The sequence below is a fragment of the Falco biarmicus genome, chromosome 2 (assembly GCF_023638135.1).
Source record: "Falco biarmicus isolate bFalBia1 chromosome 2, bFalBia1.pri, whole genome shotgun sequence".
Lineage (NCBI taxonomy): Eukaryota > Metazoa > Chordata > Aves > Falconiformes > Falconidae > Falco > Falco biarmicus.
Window position 1 is genome coordinate 45,945,544 of NC_079289.1, and position 15,636 is coordinate 45,961,179.

The 15,636-nt window shown below is 43.6% G+C and overlaps 1 protein-coding gene across 1 annotated transcript; it reads left to right on the top strand.

The window, feature by feature from the left end:
- Positions 1-2,744: 2,744 nt before the first annotated feature.
- CLN5 (CLN5 intracellular trafficking protein) lies at positions 2,745-10,097 on the top strand. The gene is made up of 4 exons (XM_056327614.1): positions 2,745-2,903; positions 4,847-5,012; positions 6,145-6,370; positions 8,916-10,097. Exons 1-4 carry the CDS (start codon positions 2,800-2,802, stop codon positions 9,425-9,427), a joined length of 1,008 nt encoding a protein of 335 aa, XP_056183589.1. The 5' UTR covers positions 2,745-2,799; the 3' UTR covers positions 9,428-10,097.
- The last annotated feature ends 5,539 nt before the right edge of the window (positions 10,098-15,636 follow it).

Genomic DNA, 15,636 nt, shown 5'->3' on the forward strand with positions numbered 1-15,636 from the left:
GACATGAGGGGAACCCTTAGCCCTACCTTACATAGTCACAAAGCCCAGCCGTTCTCCTTTTCTGTAGAGAAAGACACGGCTTTCACCCCAACTCACAGTTCAGGTTGCATCTCAGGCTATATAGCAGAGCATAGGTGCAGAGGAGTCCTGTGAATAGCTCCTTTTTTCAAGATTTCTTTCATACTCCTCAAAGGCAAGAGGGTGGACCTCAGACTGATGAACTCCTGTCTTTCAGACTGGCTTCAATATGACTTCAGGTGACGTTTGTATTTCTCAGTGTGCATCCAGCTGACTCAATTGCTAACATACACCATTGTGAATATATATTAAAAAAACCCCACCAAGCTGCAAGCAGTAAAACTGCCAGCTGCGTAGTTTTGTTTGCTGTGATCCGTATATATAACTGTAATTTTCTGACTGAATGGCATATTGCTAGAATATAGGCTGGCAGATGTGCAGCTGAGCATGTAAACACCATCCAGAGGAGCCCATTTTTGTGAGATAGGAGCTGTTACTTCAGGTTCGCCAGCATCTTTGCTGTGACTATTACAGTGTGATGACTCACGTAGATGTTCAAACCCAAAGTAGCTGTTCAAAAATACAACTTTGGGCTGCAGCAGCAGGGTTGGTTTTCCCCTTTCCCTCTGTTCCTTCCATCCTGTCGCTTTCAAGGGCAGAGGTGGAGAAGGTACTGTTTTATAATGGGAAATCTCCAAGAGTCTTCTTCATTGTTTCAGGAAAATATTTGGTTTTCACTAATCAAAAGGAAATACTCCGGGAAATAAGAAAAAATTTAGGAATCTTGTCAAATCCAGACGTTGATCTTTGTAGCCAGTCTCAATCTTTCCTCTAAGCCTGCTAGTGGACAGAGACGCAGATCATCTCTGTGAGTTTATAAAGGGCACTTTGACATGTTTCTGGATAATAAACGAGACAGCCGCTGACTCAGAAATTGCTGATGTGAGCTTTTTAGCTGAAGTACATTTATTCACAAATCTATTAGTTGTTAATTTTCCATGTTAAAATATGGTTCACAACAAAACCTAGATTCTACGAGAAGAAAAAAAAAACAGTACTGTGCTGCAAAAATTTTGTATGGGATGCAATGAAGTGAGATATAAAAATGCTACTAAAATGAAAAAAAAAAATAAAATCAATAGCTTTACCATCTTAGTTATTTGACCTGACACCTTCAGCAACCACAGCAGTGCCTGCATGAGACTTAATAGTCCAAATTGTAAACTGAGCCAGGGCTAAGAACCAGTTCATAGTGTATTTCCAGTTTGGCTACTGAGCAGTTACAGTACCTTCATTATGTCATTTCACTTCCCTACATCTTGGTTTCATAGCAGGGATAAATTATGCTTCCATTATTTCATAAAGCACTTCTAGAGTTACACATCAAAATCTCTGAAACTAGGAGTTACGGATATATTCCACAGAAACACATACCTTTTTGAACAGATGAAAGAGCTGGCATCTTGTGCTACGCTCAAGCTAGGAAACACACATGAGTAATAGCACATGCTGTTTTATAAAGAACAAAACCAGAGCTTTACTTTAAAACAGACAGAAATAACCTGGATGAGATTGAATTGAAATATGGGAATATAGGTATGCGTAGATCATGCATACATGCATTAATATATAATGCTGAATGGCATGGATTTTAAATATAAGCAGTATAGAATCAGGCAGGAATGAAGTGAGATACAGAAATATTGCTGAAATGAAGGATTTTAATAGCTGTGCCATCTTATGGTTTTCTGAACACCTTTAGTACCTCCACCATTACCAAAACTGATATTCAGCAGCCTATCCTGCATTTTTATGTAGGATGCAGGGTTCTCCACCTCCAATTTTGTTTGAATACAGCCTAGCATGTAGTGCTGACTAGAGAACTGATTGTTCTTTAGGGGCTCGTATGCAATGAGTAGGGATATTTCTCTGGCTCCTGATAGCCAAAAGTCCACAGCACAGTTATTATTTACCCAGTGAAGAGCAAACGGCAGTGCTTTCACTGCAGATCCCAACCACCAAACTTAGCCTCCTGGACTCTGATGCCAGTGTAGCTGGTTTTGAACTCTGCAGAGCTGGAAAAAGCTGTGCTTATTCCAGGGATGATGCTGGCAAACTGGTCCTCACCGTTTCCCTTAGCCAGAGTTCATCTGCAAGATAGTTCTCGCTGTTGCCATAAAACCAAGAGAACAAACTGCTATATAATCCCCATAACGTTAAGTTTTTACAGACTGAATTTCAATTCTGAAATAGGTGGCAGGTATACAAGCTTGGCTTGGAAGCCCTGAAAAGCTTCAGACAAGACTTCTGGGCGGCCCAAAGGGGCTCAGGACTACGGGGTTCATGGCAGCAAAAGCCTTTCTGCCACGGGCGAGGCCGCACCTCTCCGTCCCGGGACCCAGGCCATCCCTCTCGGCGGGTTCTGGTTGTAAGGGCGGACATTTGCTGTGTGTTTTACGGTGGCTCTAAGGCAATGCTCATAACAACGTACTGGGCTGCTAACAAACGCTTCAGCTAAATTAAAAGAACGCGCAGCTGTCCGGGTCGCCAGAAAACTGAATTCGTAGTTCAGTGCAGTGATGTTTTTCAGGGATGAGTCACCCCACGCTCGCTTTTCCTCGGGAGGAGGAAGACACCCCGCGCCGGGCCAGGCCCCGCCGCGCAGCGCCGCCCTCCCGCCCGGGCTGGCCGCGCCACGGCCGAGCTCGCCGGGCCCCGTGGGCGGGCGCGGGGGCGGCCCCTTCCCGCCCAGCCTCCCGCAGCCCCGCAGGCCGCGCCGCCATGGGCTGCCGGCCGCTCCTCCTGCTGCTGCTGGCGGCGGCTTGCGGGCCCTGCTTCCCGGAGGGGCTCCGCGCCCCTCAGCGGCGGTGGCCGGTGCCTTACAGGTGAGTGGCCGGGGAGGGGGCCCGGCCGGCGGGGGAGGCACGTCCCCCCGGCCGCCCGCGCCTAACCGCCCGCCTCTTCCAAGGGCCGCCACCTTTCCCTTTGTTTTGTTTGTTTAATGTTTAGACTAAAAAGGCTGTGCATAGTTTTCTCTTTTTCATCACGGGGGTATTTGTCGCTGTAGGGTGTTTGGTGTACTTCGCTCGCAGGTGTGGGGGAACGGGCGTGCCGGGCCTAGGGCAGCGCCCGCGCTGCCGGCGGTGGGATTGCAGCCCCCGGGAGTGACGGCCCTCGCTTGGAAGGTGCGCCTTTAATTCCCGTTCTAGCAGAAAGCTGCGATCAGGAAGTTGGGCTAGGATTTATTTTAGTTTATTAAATCTAAATTTCATACTTCTGTTCGTGATACGAACTGGTATAAATCCCGTTTGCTGCTCCGGAGCTGCCTCAGCCCCAAGGGCCTGGTGGCGCTGGGGAAGGCACAGGCGGGGACGCTGCCACGTTTTCCTGAGGCGAATCGCTCAGGCTTTGGCAGTGCTGGGGAGAAGGGCCCCCTCAGGAGAAGGGCTAGGCTTGTGCGTGTATTTTGTGCAGGCTTGCTGTTTGCCAAGGGAGGTGTTAGCAGTGTTTAACTGCTATCGAGTGCAAGCCTGAAGTTTAGAGAGCCTGTTGCATAATTCCCAGCAGTTAGATTTTTATCTGGGGGTGCCTGAAGGAGCTGATCTTGCAGTCCGGAATCGTCTGGATTTTCCAGCAAATTCAGTAGTTGCAAGGCTGGGTCTCAGGTTCGTCAAAATTGGAGCCTGTTAGTGTGAAACACTCGGAAATGTGGCATTTTAATGCTTCTTAATGTGCTTGTTATTTTCTTGTCACAGGCAAGGTGCAGTGGGAGGGGAAATTGAAAATGAAAGGTGTGCAATTAAGAAACAGGACTTAAATGTGTGGCTGGCATAAGTCTTTGTTTTCTATAACTGTGTGTCCTTTTTCCAGCCATACTGGGTTTTTTTTTTTTTTCTTTCACACCACCCCAGGCAAAATAAAGGCAGATACACTGAAGTACCAGCAAGCCTGGAGAAGTCCACAGGCAAAATAAATCTCATCAGGGCTACTGGCCTCACTATGGCTCAGGGAGTCATGTGTCCTTGAGTCATCTCATGGCTTGAGTACATTTGCCATTGAGTAGCCCTGCACGAGTGAGTGTGTTAGACTCTGAGGCTGTGCTCTGGGCAAGCTGTGTAAGCCAAGCTGTCTTGGTAACAGGAACATAAGAACCTTGTTTTAAGTGACATACAGTGAGTCAGTCTGAAGGAAGTTGGGAAAGGAAGACTTGTCAGAAAGGTCTTTTGCTGTTTGTATATAGTATGATATGTAAGCTGTTCAGTTTTTGAGGTTTAATAGGAGTGATGAATGGAAACAGTGATCCTAGCTAGGTTCTTAGACCTCTTTATCTAAAGTAGCATAGAGGAACAGCATATTTTTTCCCTGATGTTGGCAGTGTTCTAGAGTAAAAATAGCTCCATCTGGGGAGCTTGTACTGTGGAATAGTTTCCCAGAGCAAACCAGTCAATCCTTGTGTAGAGAAACCACTAGGAGAATGTTTTTGAGGCAGATCTCAAACTGTCCTCTACCCACCATCTATGTGTCTCTCATGTTGTGACTGTAAGTGACCCTTTGTAATATGCATCATTTCTGCACCTTCACTACCCAGTACTGTGTACAACACGACTTGCATTTTTGTGTCATTAAGTCCTGTTTCTACAAATGTGCACCTTGGCAGCCTTACGAACTTACATACACTGAGTGTTGCAGTGTCTGGATCACACAATCTGTCTTTGGTGGTGGCTGGACACTTGAGTTCTCCCACTCAGGCCCTTAGGAAGCCATGAGACAGTTACTCCAGCCATGAAGCTGTACTTAAAATTCTCAGTGCTTCTCTTTCTCAACGCAGGCGCTTTGATTACCGTCCAAAAACTGATCCTTACTGCCAAGCTCGTTACACCTTCTGTCCCACTGGCTCTGCCATTCCAGTTATGAAAGAAGAGGATGTCATTGAAGTGTATCGGTTACAGGCTCCAGTATGGGAATTCAAATACGGGGACCTGCTAGGACATTTGGTGAGGTGATGCTTTTGTTTAACAAAGTTATACTGGCAAATTCAGCTGAATTCAACAGCAGTTGTCAAGAATGGGTGCTGTAAGGTTGGGATATGCCTGTATGGAGGAGTATTGGAGCACACAAGCTAGGCTATCTATAGGAAAGATATCCAAAGAGCAGTAAGTTTCAAACAAAAGTAACAGAATTTAGCTCAGCTAAAGAAAAGAACATAACCAGCACTGTCAGTGGGTTTGAATGTGTTCCCTTATGAAGCTGCGTATTGGAGTGTTTTGTACACACATACCACTATGTTTTGGGTGTCTTTTTTTTCTGCACTAAGACTGCATCAAGGACATATATTTATTTGTCTCCTACTATCAGATGAAATGCTTGCTTAGTGTATTAACTCTGCTGTTGTCAAACACATAAATTTTCATGAACGTGGTTATCTGTCAGGAGTGGATAGCTAGCTGGTCAGAACTGTGGGTGATGGGGAGTTGGTTGCTTTCTTGAATGTTGTGATAAGCCTCCATTCATGGAGTCATGCAAACATGAAAGACTGTCAGCTTTAGTAATATTTATAACTGTAGCAGCATAATTAAGCTTCAAAGCATGATCCCTAATGAATAAAGAAATACTAATGTACATGAAATAGGAACATCAAAACCAAGCACATAGACTGAAAACTAGAAATAGCTTCAAATATCATTGTTTCTGTTGTTAAACTAAGGTTGAATTTATGTATTTGCTATGCAGTTTTTCCAAAGAAATACTTCCATTCCTTTTGTGGATTTCATTACTAAGATCTGTTTTCAGTAATTCAGTTCTGCTCTTTATTTCTTTGATGCCCCTGTGAGGTTAAGCAAGCTTGAGTTTTGGTGATGAGCTCCCACTGAGTACCTGTCTCCAAATAAATGAATTTACAATGGGTGGATAGACAATCACTGAGACAGTGTGACTCTGATAAAAGTGTGATACAATCTAGTATGTTGTCCATCAATGCTGCTGAATCCAAGATGTTACAGAAACCTCTTCCTTTTTTCTCGCCCTGTTACACAACAGCTCCCAAGTGTCTTATCTTCTGTACAAGTCAAACTGAAGTAATTTTTATGGTAAAGGTTTTTTGTGGTGTTTTTATTTTTTCTTTTCCAGAAAATTATGCATGATGCTGTGGGTTTCAAGAGCTCTCTAACGGGCAAAAACTACACAATGGAGTGGTATGAGCTCTTCCAGCTTGGGAACTGCACATTTCCACATCTCCGGCCTGACATGGATGCACCGTTCTGGTGTAACCAGGGAGCTGCCTGCTTTTATGAGGGAATAGATGATGCACACTGGAAGGAAAACGGAACGTTAGTTCTTGTGACCACAATATCAGGTAGATTTCAGATGCTTTGGATAGTGCTAAATACATTGAAATATAGAGTCAGCCTTGTCTTCATGTAAAGCAGAATCTTTTAATTTATGTTTTGTAGGTTATTCGCAATGTTAGTCGCAGATGCTGATTTCTTTCAAACTGAAATTCTATCCCTGCACACTCTTTAATACAGAAAGTGATATGAGGCTGCTGGCTTTTGATCAACACACACTGGAGAGTTGTTAAATGAGAGTCATTTGGTGTTGCTGTACAAAACCACTTGAGTCTCTTGAGTGTAAAAATAGCAAAACAGCTTATACAGAACCATTATGCACTCTTTTGACATGGCTTCACCAAAACAAAACCTTCTATTGTGAAGTGGCAGATGACTGCTGAGATAGAAAAACTGCCGAAAATGTGTAAATTGCTGAGCAAACAAGGCGTATTTAGAAATAGTCTCAAATATAAAAATAATAATCTCTATTTCCGTCTCCCCCGCTGTGTCATAAAAACTGTGCAGATGTCCCCAGTAATAGGTCTGTCTCGTATGTTGTAGAACAAAACCAGGATTTACACCGCTAAATACATGGGTGATCACCAGAATAGCTTCCTGGTGTACACTGAACACTGAAATGCTAAAATAAAGAGGTCATTTAAATACAGTGAATGACTTATGAACAGTCTGCTGAGGACTTGGAGAGTTGCATTTTGTGTGACCAAACCCCCTTACTCTTGGAAGCTGGCATAATGTAAAAGGCACAATGGAGAGTCAGATTGCAGCTGGTGTGGTGTGGTGCTTTATGTTTGCCCACTTCTACCTTTAGCAGCTTTGCTGGACTCAGTCTCTAGACAATCTGTGCAGGGCTGCTATGAAATTCTAGGCTGTTCTTTAAGCAATGAAATAGCAGAGCTGCTTTCCTGTTTATGACTGAAGTCTTTGATGCCTGATATGATTGGATTCTTTTGTACAAATACCAAGTTCAATATTTTCATGGAGTTGTGGAAATTTTAATGCTTCCTGCCTGTGTGGATTATTTGATGCCTAAGAAAGGTGAGGAGCTTTGTGGAGGTGTTGTTACAGTCTTCCTTGCCTCTCTTGCTTCCTGTTTCCATGAAACTTGAAGGAAGGTGGCATCTCTGAGGGTTTTGAATTGTCTGAATTTGACTAGGAATCTGAAAGTCACTGTGGAATAGGATGAATGGATGCAAACAGATGGACAGCATCATGAGCTGAACTTGGTTCTTTCAGAGAGCAGGCAAAAAGTATCCCATCTTGTAGGAGAAGGTTTTAACATAGGAAACAGCTGGACCCACTTTGCCCTTGTGAGATCCTATAAAGCTGTTTGTCAGCAGTGTCAGAGACCACAGTGAAGCAACCTCTTTTCTAGAGCCCATCGGCCAGGTTAATGTTACTAAGGGGTGTGTTGCTTCTGTGGAACTAGGGCAGGAGTATCCAAAGTCTGATTTTTGATTGTCTAGGCAGATTATCGTGAAACCATGCATTAACCTGTAATATCTATGTTTAATTTAAGATGTTAAGTCCAGAACTTATATTAAGTCCATCTCAGTCTTGTGAGGAGAGATAAACCCTTTTCAGTAACATGCCTTACAGAATACACACTAGGAAGATAATTGGGTAGGAGTTGGAGAAGATGCTTAGAACACTGTCACAATTGCAAGCTGTTGTCTGCCTGTGCCCTTTGACATATCACACAAGAAGAATCTGCAAAATTTGGTCATGCTGTGAATGTGAGGTCCTAGGTGGATCTGAGTCACAGATGGTTGTACCCTGTGCCATGACTGAGGAAAGAAAGACGGGAGGAGCTAGACTGAGGTGCAATGCTAACTAGGATTGTGGGAAAAACAAAAGAAAGAAAATTAGCCCTGTGCTTTAGCTCTGTTTTGGGGAGGCAGATGCATCACCCATAGGGAGCTACTAGAGATATGGGCTGAGTTAGAGATGTCTTCCTCATTCCAATTGTGAAATCACCATCACCAGAATACTCCAAACACATATTCTAAATAAAAAAGTATTCCTTAAGGTCTTGAAGTTTACTGGTCTTTACATCCCACTCATATTATTTGGCTCAGTTCAACTTTGCTGGCTGAGGGGCTGCTAAAACAGCAGGGTGTCTCAGTCTAAAGTTTGTTTTGTGGAGAGACATGACAGCTTCTGCCCTGATTTGCTGAATTTAGTTAAAACTTGAGAAAGTGCGGAAATGCCTGTTGCACTAGTGAGTGCTTTGTCAGCCTATCTGGTAGGTTGTACTACCTGCCCTGTTTGTCTACATGGATAAAACAAAAGGGGAACATCGTGGTTCTTTGATGTTTGGATGTTCTGGCATAGTAGCAGGAAATGCAACAGGAGAAGGAATTGCAGTTTAAGTAACTTAGTTATAAATGTTTATTCAGTGGTGTATCATTTCTCCCTCCAGCCTAAGCCTTGTGTCTTAGTATGGTTAGGTAATGTTGTAGGTAAACTTTTTGCAGAACCTGGAAGTAGATGGAAAATATTTTGAGTCATGTATTTCTTACCTTGTTTCTGTAATACTTTCATTTCTTACAGGAACCATGTTTAATGAAATGGCAAAATGGGTAAAATACGACAATGAGACTGGCATTTACTATGAGACCTGGACAGTTCAAGCAAGTCCTGACAAACAATCAGTAGTTTGGTTTGAATCTTATGAATGCTCAAAATTTATACTGAGAACGTACCAGAAGCTAGCTGACTTAGGAGCTGTATTTAAGAAGGTACAAACAAACTATACAAGCATAATTTTATTCAGTGGAGAACCTGTTTATTTGGGAAATGAAACATCTATTTTTGGACCACTAGGAAACGAGACATTGGCAACAGCTATAAGAGACTTCTACTATCCGTTCAAACCTCATCGGACAGTAGGAGAGTTTTTTGTGGATCTTTTAAAAATAATCGATCGTGTCATCTTGAATCATCAGTTTTACCTCTTCTACAACTTGGAATACTGGTTTTTACCTATGAAGTTCCCTTATCTCAAAATAATTTATGAAGAGGTCCCTTTACCTGTTGGAAGCAAAACATCCTTTGGTGTGTAGTTGCTTACTGAAGAGCCGAACTTGCCCTTATGTCAGAATATCCTGAAGGATTTTGGACTGCTACTGTGATGGTATTATAGTGTATGTTTCATTGCTGACTGTAAAAGTGTTGTGGTGGGAAGGCTTTGCTAGACCACATGAAAGACTATGCCTTTTTTTCTTATTACCTGTGTAACACATTCATGAATGCTTCAGCATCTCTGGCTTGGCCAGCTTCTGTGTAACCATGGGTAGCTGCTGCCTGAAAGTAGGCTGGTGTGGTGCCGCTTGGCTGAACTCTGCAGTGCCAGAGGGTGACTGGGAGGCAGCCCCCCTGCTCTGGTTTCGGGTGCTCCCTGCATACACGGCCATGTGGTGGCAGATAGCACCTGGCCACCGGCAGGGTTGGGACAAGCATTACAAGGACCTTCTGGTCTGACCAGCTCAGCCAATCTGTGTGTTGGAGGTAACAAACCTGGGTGCCTAGATGTGCCCAGTTCCCTCAACGTGTGCCTTAGGTTGGTGGTTTTGTATTTCTTTGGTCTGTACAACTGGGACCTATGAAGTGTACTCTGGTTCATGACAGTGGGAAGGGGCAGTCAATCTACTAGAGGATAGCATGGGTGGTATCTTTTCACCACTTTGCAGCCTTCACCTGCACTGTAAACACAATACAGATGGCTCTTCCTAAGGCTTGTGTGTGTTTTCTAGCACAGATAGAAGGCAAACAGCCTGTTTTGATGTCAACTTGAATGCATAATTGTGTTCTAGTGGTCTCCTGCCTTAAAGTCTGCTTGAGGCTTTAGTTAGGTCAGTTTCATAGAAGTCATGTTTATATAATTTTAAGTTTTTTTAAAAAGCATAGAACCCTTAACATGAAAAAAGCAATGACAGTTTGTGGGGTATATCAAAGTCACAGTTAAAAATTCACGCTTTGTCACAGATTTGCTGTAAAAAGTGATTGCAGCCCCTTACTGGCAGTGGTGCTTCCAGTAACGGTGCTGTGCCAGCAGCCATGCGCTCAAGCCCTGTTACAGGCTATGCCTAGAGCAGCTTGGACACTGTTCTTTTTAAACCCAACTGACGAAAGCCAAGGGAACACCAGCATTCTGGAGACCAGCAAGGTGCCTATATGCAAAAAATACACCTGCAGCAGCATAATCGTCTCCAAATGTATGCGGCTCACTTTGTTGTTGTTGTGCTTGGTTTTTTTTAAACTAGTTGCAGAATGAGTTGCGCTCCTGAGGTTATCACTGCACCATGGCTAAGCAGTAACACAGGAACCCCACACTGCAGTGTCATTTGGCTTGAGCCAAATTAATAGCCTGCTGCAGCCAAAGAGGAGAGGGCACTGTGATTTGATTGAAATCATAAGAATGGCAGAAAATTAACCTTTTTAAAAGTCACTAAAATGGATCAGTTGAATTGCATTCTCATGTAATGGGATGAGCATGAAAGCTAGTGCGAGGGGAATGAGGTGATGAGAGCTGCTACTTAGTTCTACTGTGATGTGAAACTTCATCTTCTGCCTCAACTTGAAAGACCGTTAATCTTTGCAGCCAAATTTATGAGCCCTTGCTTTAGCCAGCTGAGCTTTGGATTCTTCAGAGTACCCACCAAGAAGGTAATCCAGGAGGCACCAGAGAAAATAAAGGGGTGCAGCAAGCCTGTCCACAGAAGGTACATTCTTGTTGATGCGTGTTTTTATGACTTCGAAACCCTCAGCATTGTTGAACCTACGTTATCTTCTGAGGAAAAAGCCTCAACCTCAAAACCAGCGTCCAGAGCTCTGAAAGGGAAATAGGATCGTGGAACCAAGCCAGCAGAAGCCCCAAAGGCTTCTTCTTTCTCACTTGCTGAAAAGCTAGTAATACTGATACAGCTGGAGACCTTTCAGAGCCTGAAGCAGATGCAGTGGTGGGGTAGGTCTCTGCTCAGCCTGATGGGCTGTTCATGCACTGTAACAGTATTTTGTCATCTTCATGTGGAACACAGGGAGCCTACGCACCACAGTCACTCTTCCCCGAATAGTTGGAAGTATTCTGTAACGCGCAGTAGCTGAATCCCACATGTCAAAGCTGCCTTGTGCAGCTTGTAACGATCAAAAAGGTGGGTATTTGTGGACCGGTAGTATCTAGAGACATGCAACAACTGACACAGGTGACTGGTTGCAGAGGTAACACCTTAAAGAACCCGATCAAAAATAGCGGATGTCTGTATGAAAGTAGTAATCGGTTTTCATGTCTGTGGTCAAACGTAACTGCCTGGTTCTGTCATCAGTACAAGTTTATAATATCCTGGGCTTTTTGTACCTAAATAACAGTCCTTCTCACTTTCCCTGTATCATCTGTACAATCTGCTTAATTTAGCATGTTTTACTCTAACCCTAATACTCTGGATGGTACAGGGGGTTGCTTCAAGGAGAAGCAGATACATCCTAGCATGTATTAGTTGCAAGTTAGAAGACAGTAAATTTCTGGCAACAAGAAAAGACAAAGACAACTGGACAGTTATTTGCCAAGGATCCTGCATCCCTTCCAGGCAGAAGCAGAAGGAAGCAGCTGTTGGAGACAGAGTCTGCGAGAGTATTCAGTAGTAGGTCACACTGGTGACCGTTTGACCATTCCTTCATGCAGCCATGTGTGTATATGCAAGTCTGTTTCATGTTTTGAACTCCATCCTCAGTTTAAAGCTACTGGTTAGGTGCTGTTGTTGAAGTGGACTCATTATTGCACTGGAAGTAGTTTCACTAGGATTTAGATGGAAGTTATCGAGTGTAGTGCTGTCCTGTAGGCAGAATCCAGAATCCTTGAGTTAGGCATATAGACTTAGATTCAAAATAATACCGAGGTGATGAGCAGGCTCCTTTTGTTAGACAAGCCCAGAACAGAACCATAAGGATTACACTTTTGTCACTTAAATAGTGAATGTTTGTGACATCTAACAGCTTGTGTATGCCTGATAATCTGTAGTTTTTTGTGTCTGAAAACAAAATTTATCGTTTTACTTAGCTCAAGCATTTGAGGTGGATGTCTTCCTGCCAGAAGTTACATTGGGGGCCAGGCATAATAGGATCACACCTAGCATTTCACTCACAGCCAGCTAGTGTTAGGACTTGCCGGATGGTAGGAACCAGGGGACAGTCCTAACTGCTGGGCTCAAGGACACGCTCTGACTTTCTCTTTTACCTGGCTCCACTGAACGTGTCACCGAGCTGTTACTCATGCTTTGAATAGAGGAATTACCGGTCACTTCAGACTGTGCTTGGTTCCGCTGCCTGCTTTTACACATTGCCGTTAAGGGTAATAATACACAATCATTCTGTAATACAAACATTTCCAAGTCTGCACAGGGGTCTTGCACAAAACTGCTTAACTTTTATACCACTGCGCTGCTGAGGGCTAACCCGCACTGCGCTCCAGGAGGGTTCTCAAGCGACGCAGTTCCTGGCTTGTCACACGCGAAGGTCCAATACAGCGTGTGGCTGCTGTTCCCCAAAGGGCTGTGCAGCACAGCTGGTATGACTGCTTTCTGCCTTCCCCCTCACAAATGTTCTGGAAAAGGAGAGCTGCTGCCTTCAGGATTGTAACTTGGGATGGTGTCACCAATTTTGAGGTTCCTCTGGTTTGGAAGTCACCAAAACTAGGAAATAATTTGAAAAGCAGAGTGGGCTTCTGCTCTTCCACTTACAACGGAGCCGTAACTGGTGGAGCTATGCTTTAGACTTCCCACAGCCCCCCTGCCATCAGCTGCTGGTTGCAAATCATAAAATTAGATAGTGGCCTTACCAGCCACCTAGGGAACATCATATTTTCAGTCTAGGGAAAATTAACAGAATGAGAAGAATCCTCTCCCATGTCACATCACACTTAAAATTCAGTATTAATGGTAGACTCAGTCTGTGGGGTTCTGCGATTAAAAACTGTTACGAAGCAGATGCCTGCAAGGAATTTTTCAGCTGATACCATGCCTTGAACAGTTAGAGCAAAGCATGGCCTCCTGAAACAATTTATCTTGGAGGGTTCATACCACCATTGAGTCAGCATCCCTTGGAAGTGCTTGATGCTGTAGTCCATGGGAGAAGCGATTGTTCTAAAGCCTGCCTCTTTCCTGCTGCATTAAGGCTGTTGCATGTGCAGAGAACAGCTTTTGGGTGCCTAAGCCTCCAAGGGAACAAAGAAAGGATCCAGCCATCAGGTCCACAGGACTTCCAGGCCACCTACTTGCTTACTGTCAAAAGACTTCTGCTACGGAATTAGGAAATCAACCCTTTTCCTCCTTTCCCTCACCCCCAACACTAAAGCATTTGTTTGGGGGATGGTTGAGGGTGGTACTGTCTCTTAAATCTTGCCTTTTGAGGATAAAGCAGCAAAACTGGTATAATGCTGCGTGCACCAAAGTTCTTGTCTTACTAATGTTTAAACCAGGTTTTGAGATCCAGGCTGCCTGGCTGCCAGTTCATCGACTTCAATCTGGATTACACGGTTCTTCATCTTACATCCACACAACAGACAAAGTACAAAGAATCACAAGCCTTTCTCCTTACTCTTGTAACCATGACAGCTGATCTTCATGCAGGATCATCCTAAAATAGGAAACTAGGAGTTTTCTGTCATGCTGCAGGACTGGAAGGAACAGATACATTCCTCTAAAAGGTCCAGAGCTGTCCCGGTTCCTCAGCATTTTGCAAGGAAACACTATCTTACAAAAGCACAGGTGGAAGACAGAGCAGAAAACATGCCCGCAGCCTGTTTCAAAGCATATGAATGACACCAGCCAGCAGTGGATGTGATTCTACAAGAAAAACCTAACAAAAAATGAACATACAGAACACCTAAGGTTAATTGTGGTTTCACTGTCCCAGCGTTAATACTAGTAGACTTCGATCGTGTCTCCAAGGAACTTGTTTCTACAGCACCTGTATTTTAGGAAAATGAATTCAGTTTGTCGTCTAAACACAGATGCTGAAATTCCGAGTGCCTTTAAGATTTCACAAGTTTCCTCATTAAATCAGTGCTCCAGTTTTAGATACAGCAGCAGCACTTTTACCATTGCATGTGCAGCCAGCTAGACTGGCCAGAGATGAAGACAGATCTCTCTGAAGTAACGTAACAAAGTTCAGGCTGTAGTCAGGCCAACTCCAAATATAAAGAGGCCCAGCTGAACCCTGCTTTAAATTCACAGGAAGGTAATTTGGCACACATGAAAATTTTAACAATTGGAATAAGTATAGCAATTTTTACTTACACGGTTAGATCTTTGCATAGTGTTAGTGAAAGCTTCTGACTAAGAAATCCCACTTAAATTCACAAGTTTTTAGCTTTGGGTAAATTGCATGAAACTACAAAGTTAATGTAAACAGCTACTCTTAATTCACACACCTTTTCACTTCTGATATATTATCTCATGGTAAACTAGTGTAACTGGTTAGGATTATCCCAGCTGTTTAGCATCAACAGCTTTCAAGATTAATTTTGTATCAAAAACCCGAAATGATGTAGCACTTGTTTTCAGAAGTAAGACTTGTGACTGCACACATTAACAACTCCTACCCAAAACTGGACAACCAAGCCAACGCTGGGTTTTCTTCTGACAACAGCAAGAAGTAAAGGTGAACCCAGGGAAAATTATCTTACACAGCTATAAAACACTCATGTTCATGTTTCTAGTGAACTTTTTACCACTTGTGTCACAGATTAATAATAAAGAAGTAATTTGTTCCAAACGTGTAAAGGCAAAATAAGAATTGCACAAGACTTGCCAAAAAGGAGCATTGTAGTTTTTACTGAGGCTACTTAGAATCCAGGGTTGCTTGGGAAGTTTGTTCTATAGCTGGATTATTTGAGCGAAGGATGCTGTAATTGGTTCAATGGATAAAGACTGCTGACCTCCAGTGGGGGAGACAACTGCTTCCAAGCAGTTTTCTTATCACTGAACATTTTGATAGCCATTACAATACTGTGTTGCATTTATGAAGGCCTTTTTGAAGTCTAAACAACAAAACAGAGAGACTGCCTCAGAAAAGGCTGGCCACGTACCTGGCTGGGGAAGCAGTTTCATTACAACTAAGCATAAAGCCTTCAGCTGCCGACATGTCCCCCACCTCAGGGTCTGACAGAGGTTTGTCTGTGAAAAGCAGAACACAGGGTTTCACGGATGTCAATTCCGGAAGTGAGGGGACTCTGGTATTTAGGTTGCATCTTGCCTTTCAGTTACTCCCGCTACCACAG

What these genes read in the sequence shown, in the direction of transcription:
- CLN5 (XM_056327614.1), top strand. Translation starts at nt 2,800, where the DNA reads ATGGGCTGCCGGCCGCTCCTCCTGCTGCTGCTGGCGGCGGCTTGCGGG. An exon ending in CGGTGGCCGGTGCCTTACAG is followed by an intron (nt 2,904 to 4,846) that starts GTGAGTGGCCGG and finishes TTCTCAACGCAG; the next exon opens with GCGCTTTGATTACCGTCCAA. An exon ending in TCTTGTGACCACAATATCAG is followed by an intron (nt 6,371 to 8,915) that starts GTAGATTTCAGA and finishes CATTTCTTACAG; the next exon opens with GAACCATGTTTAATGAAATG.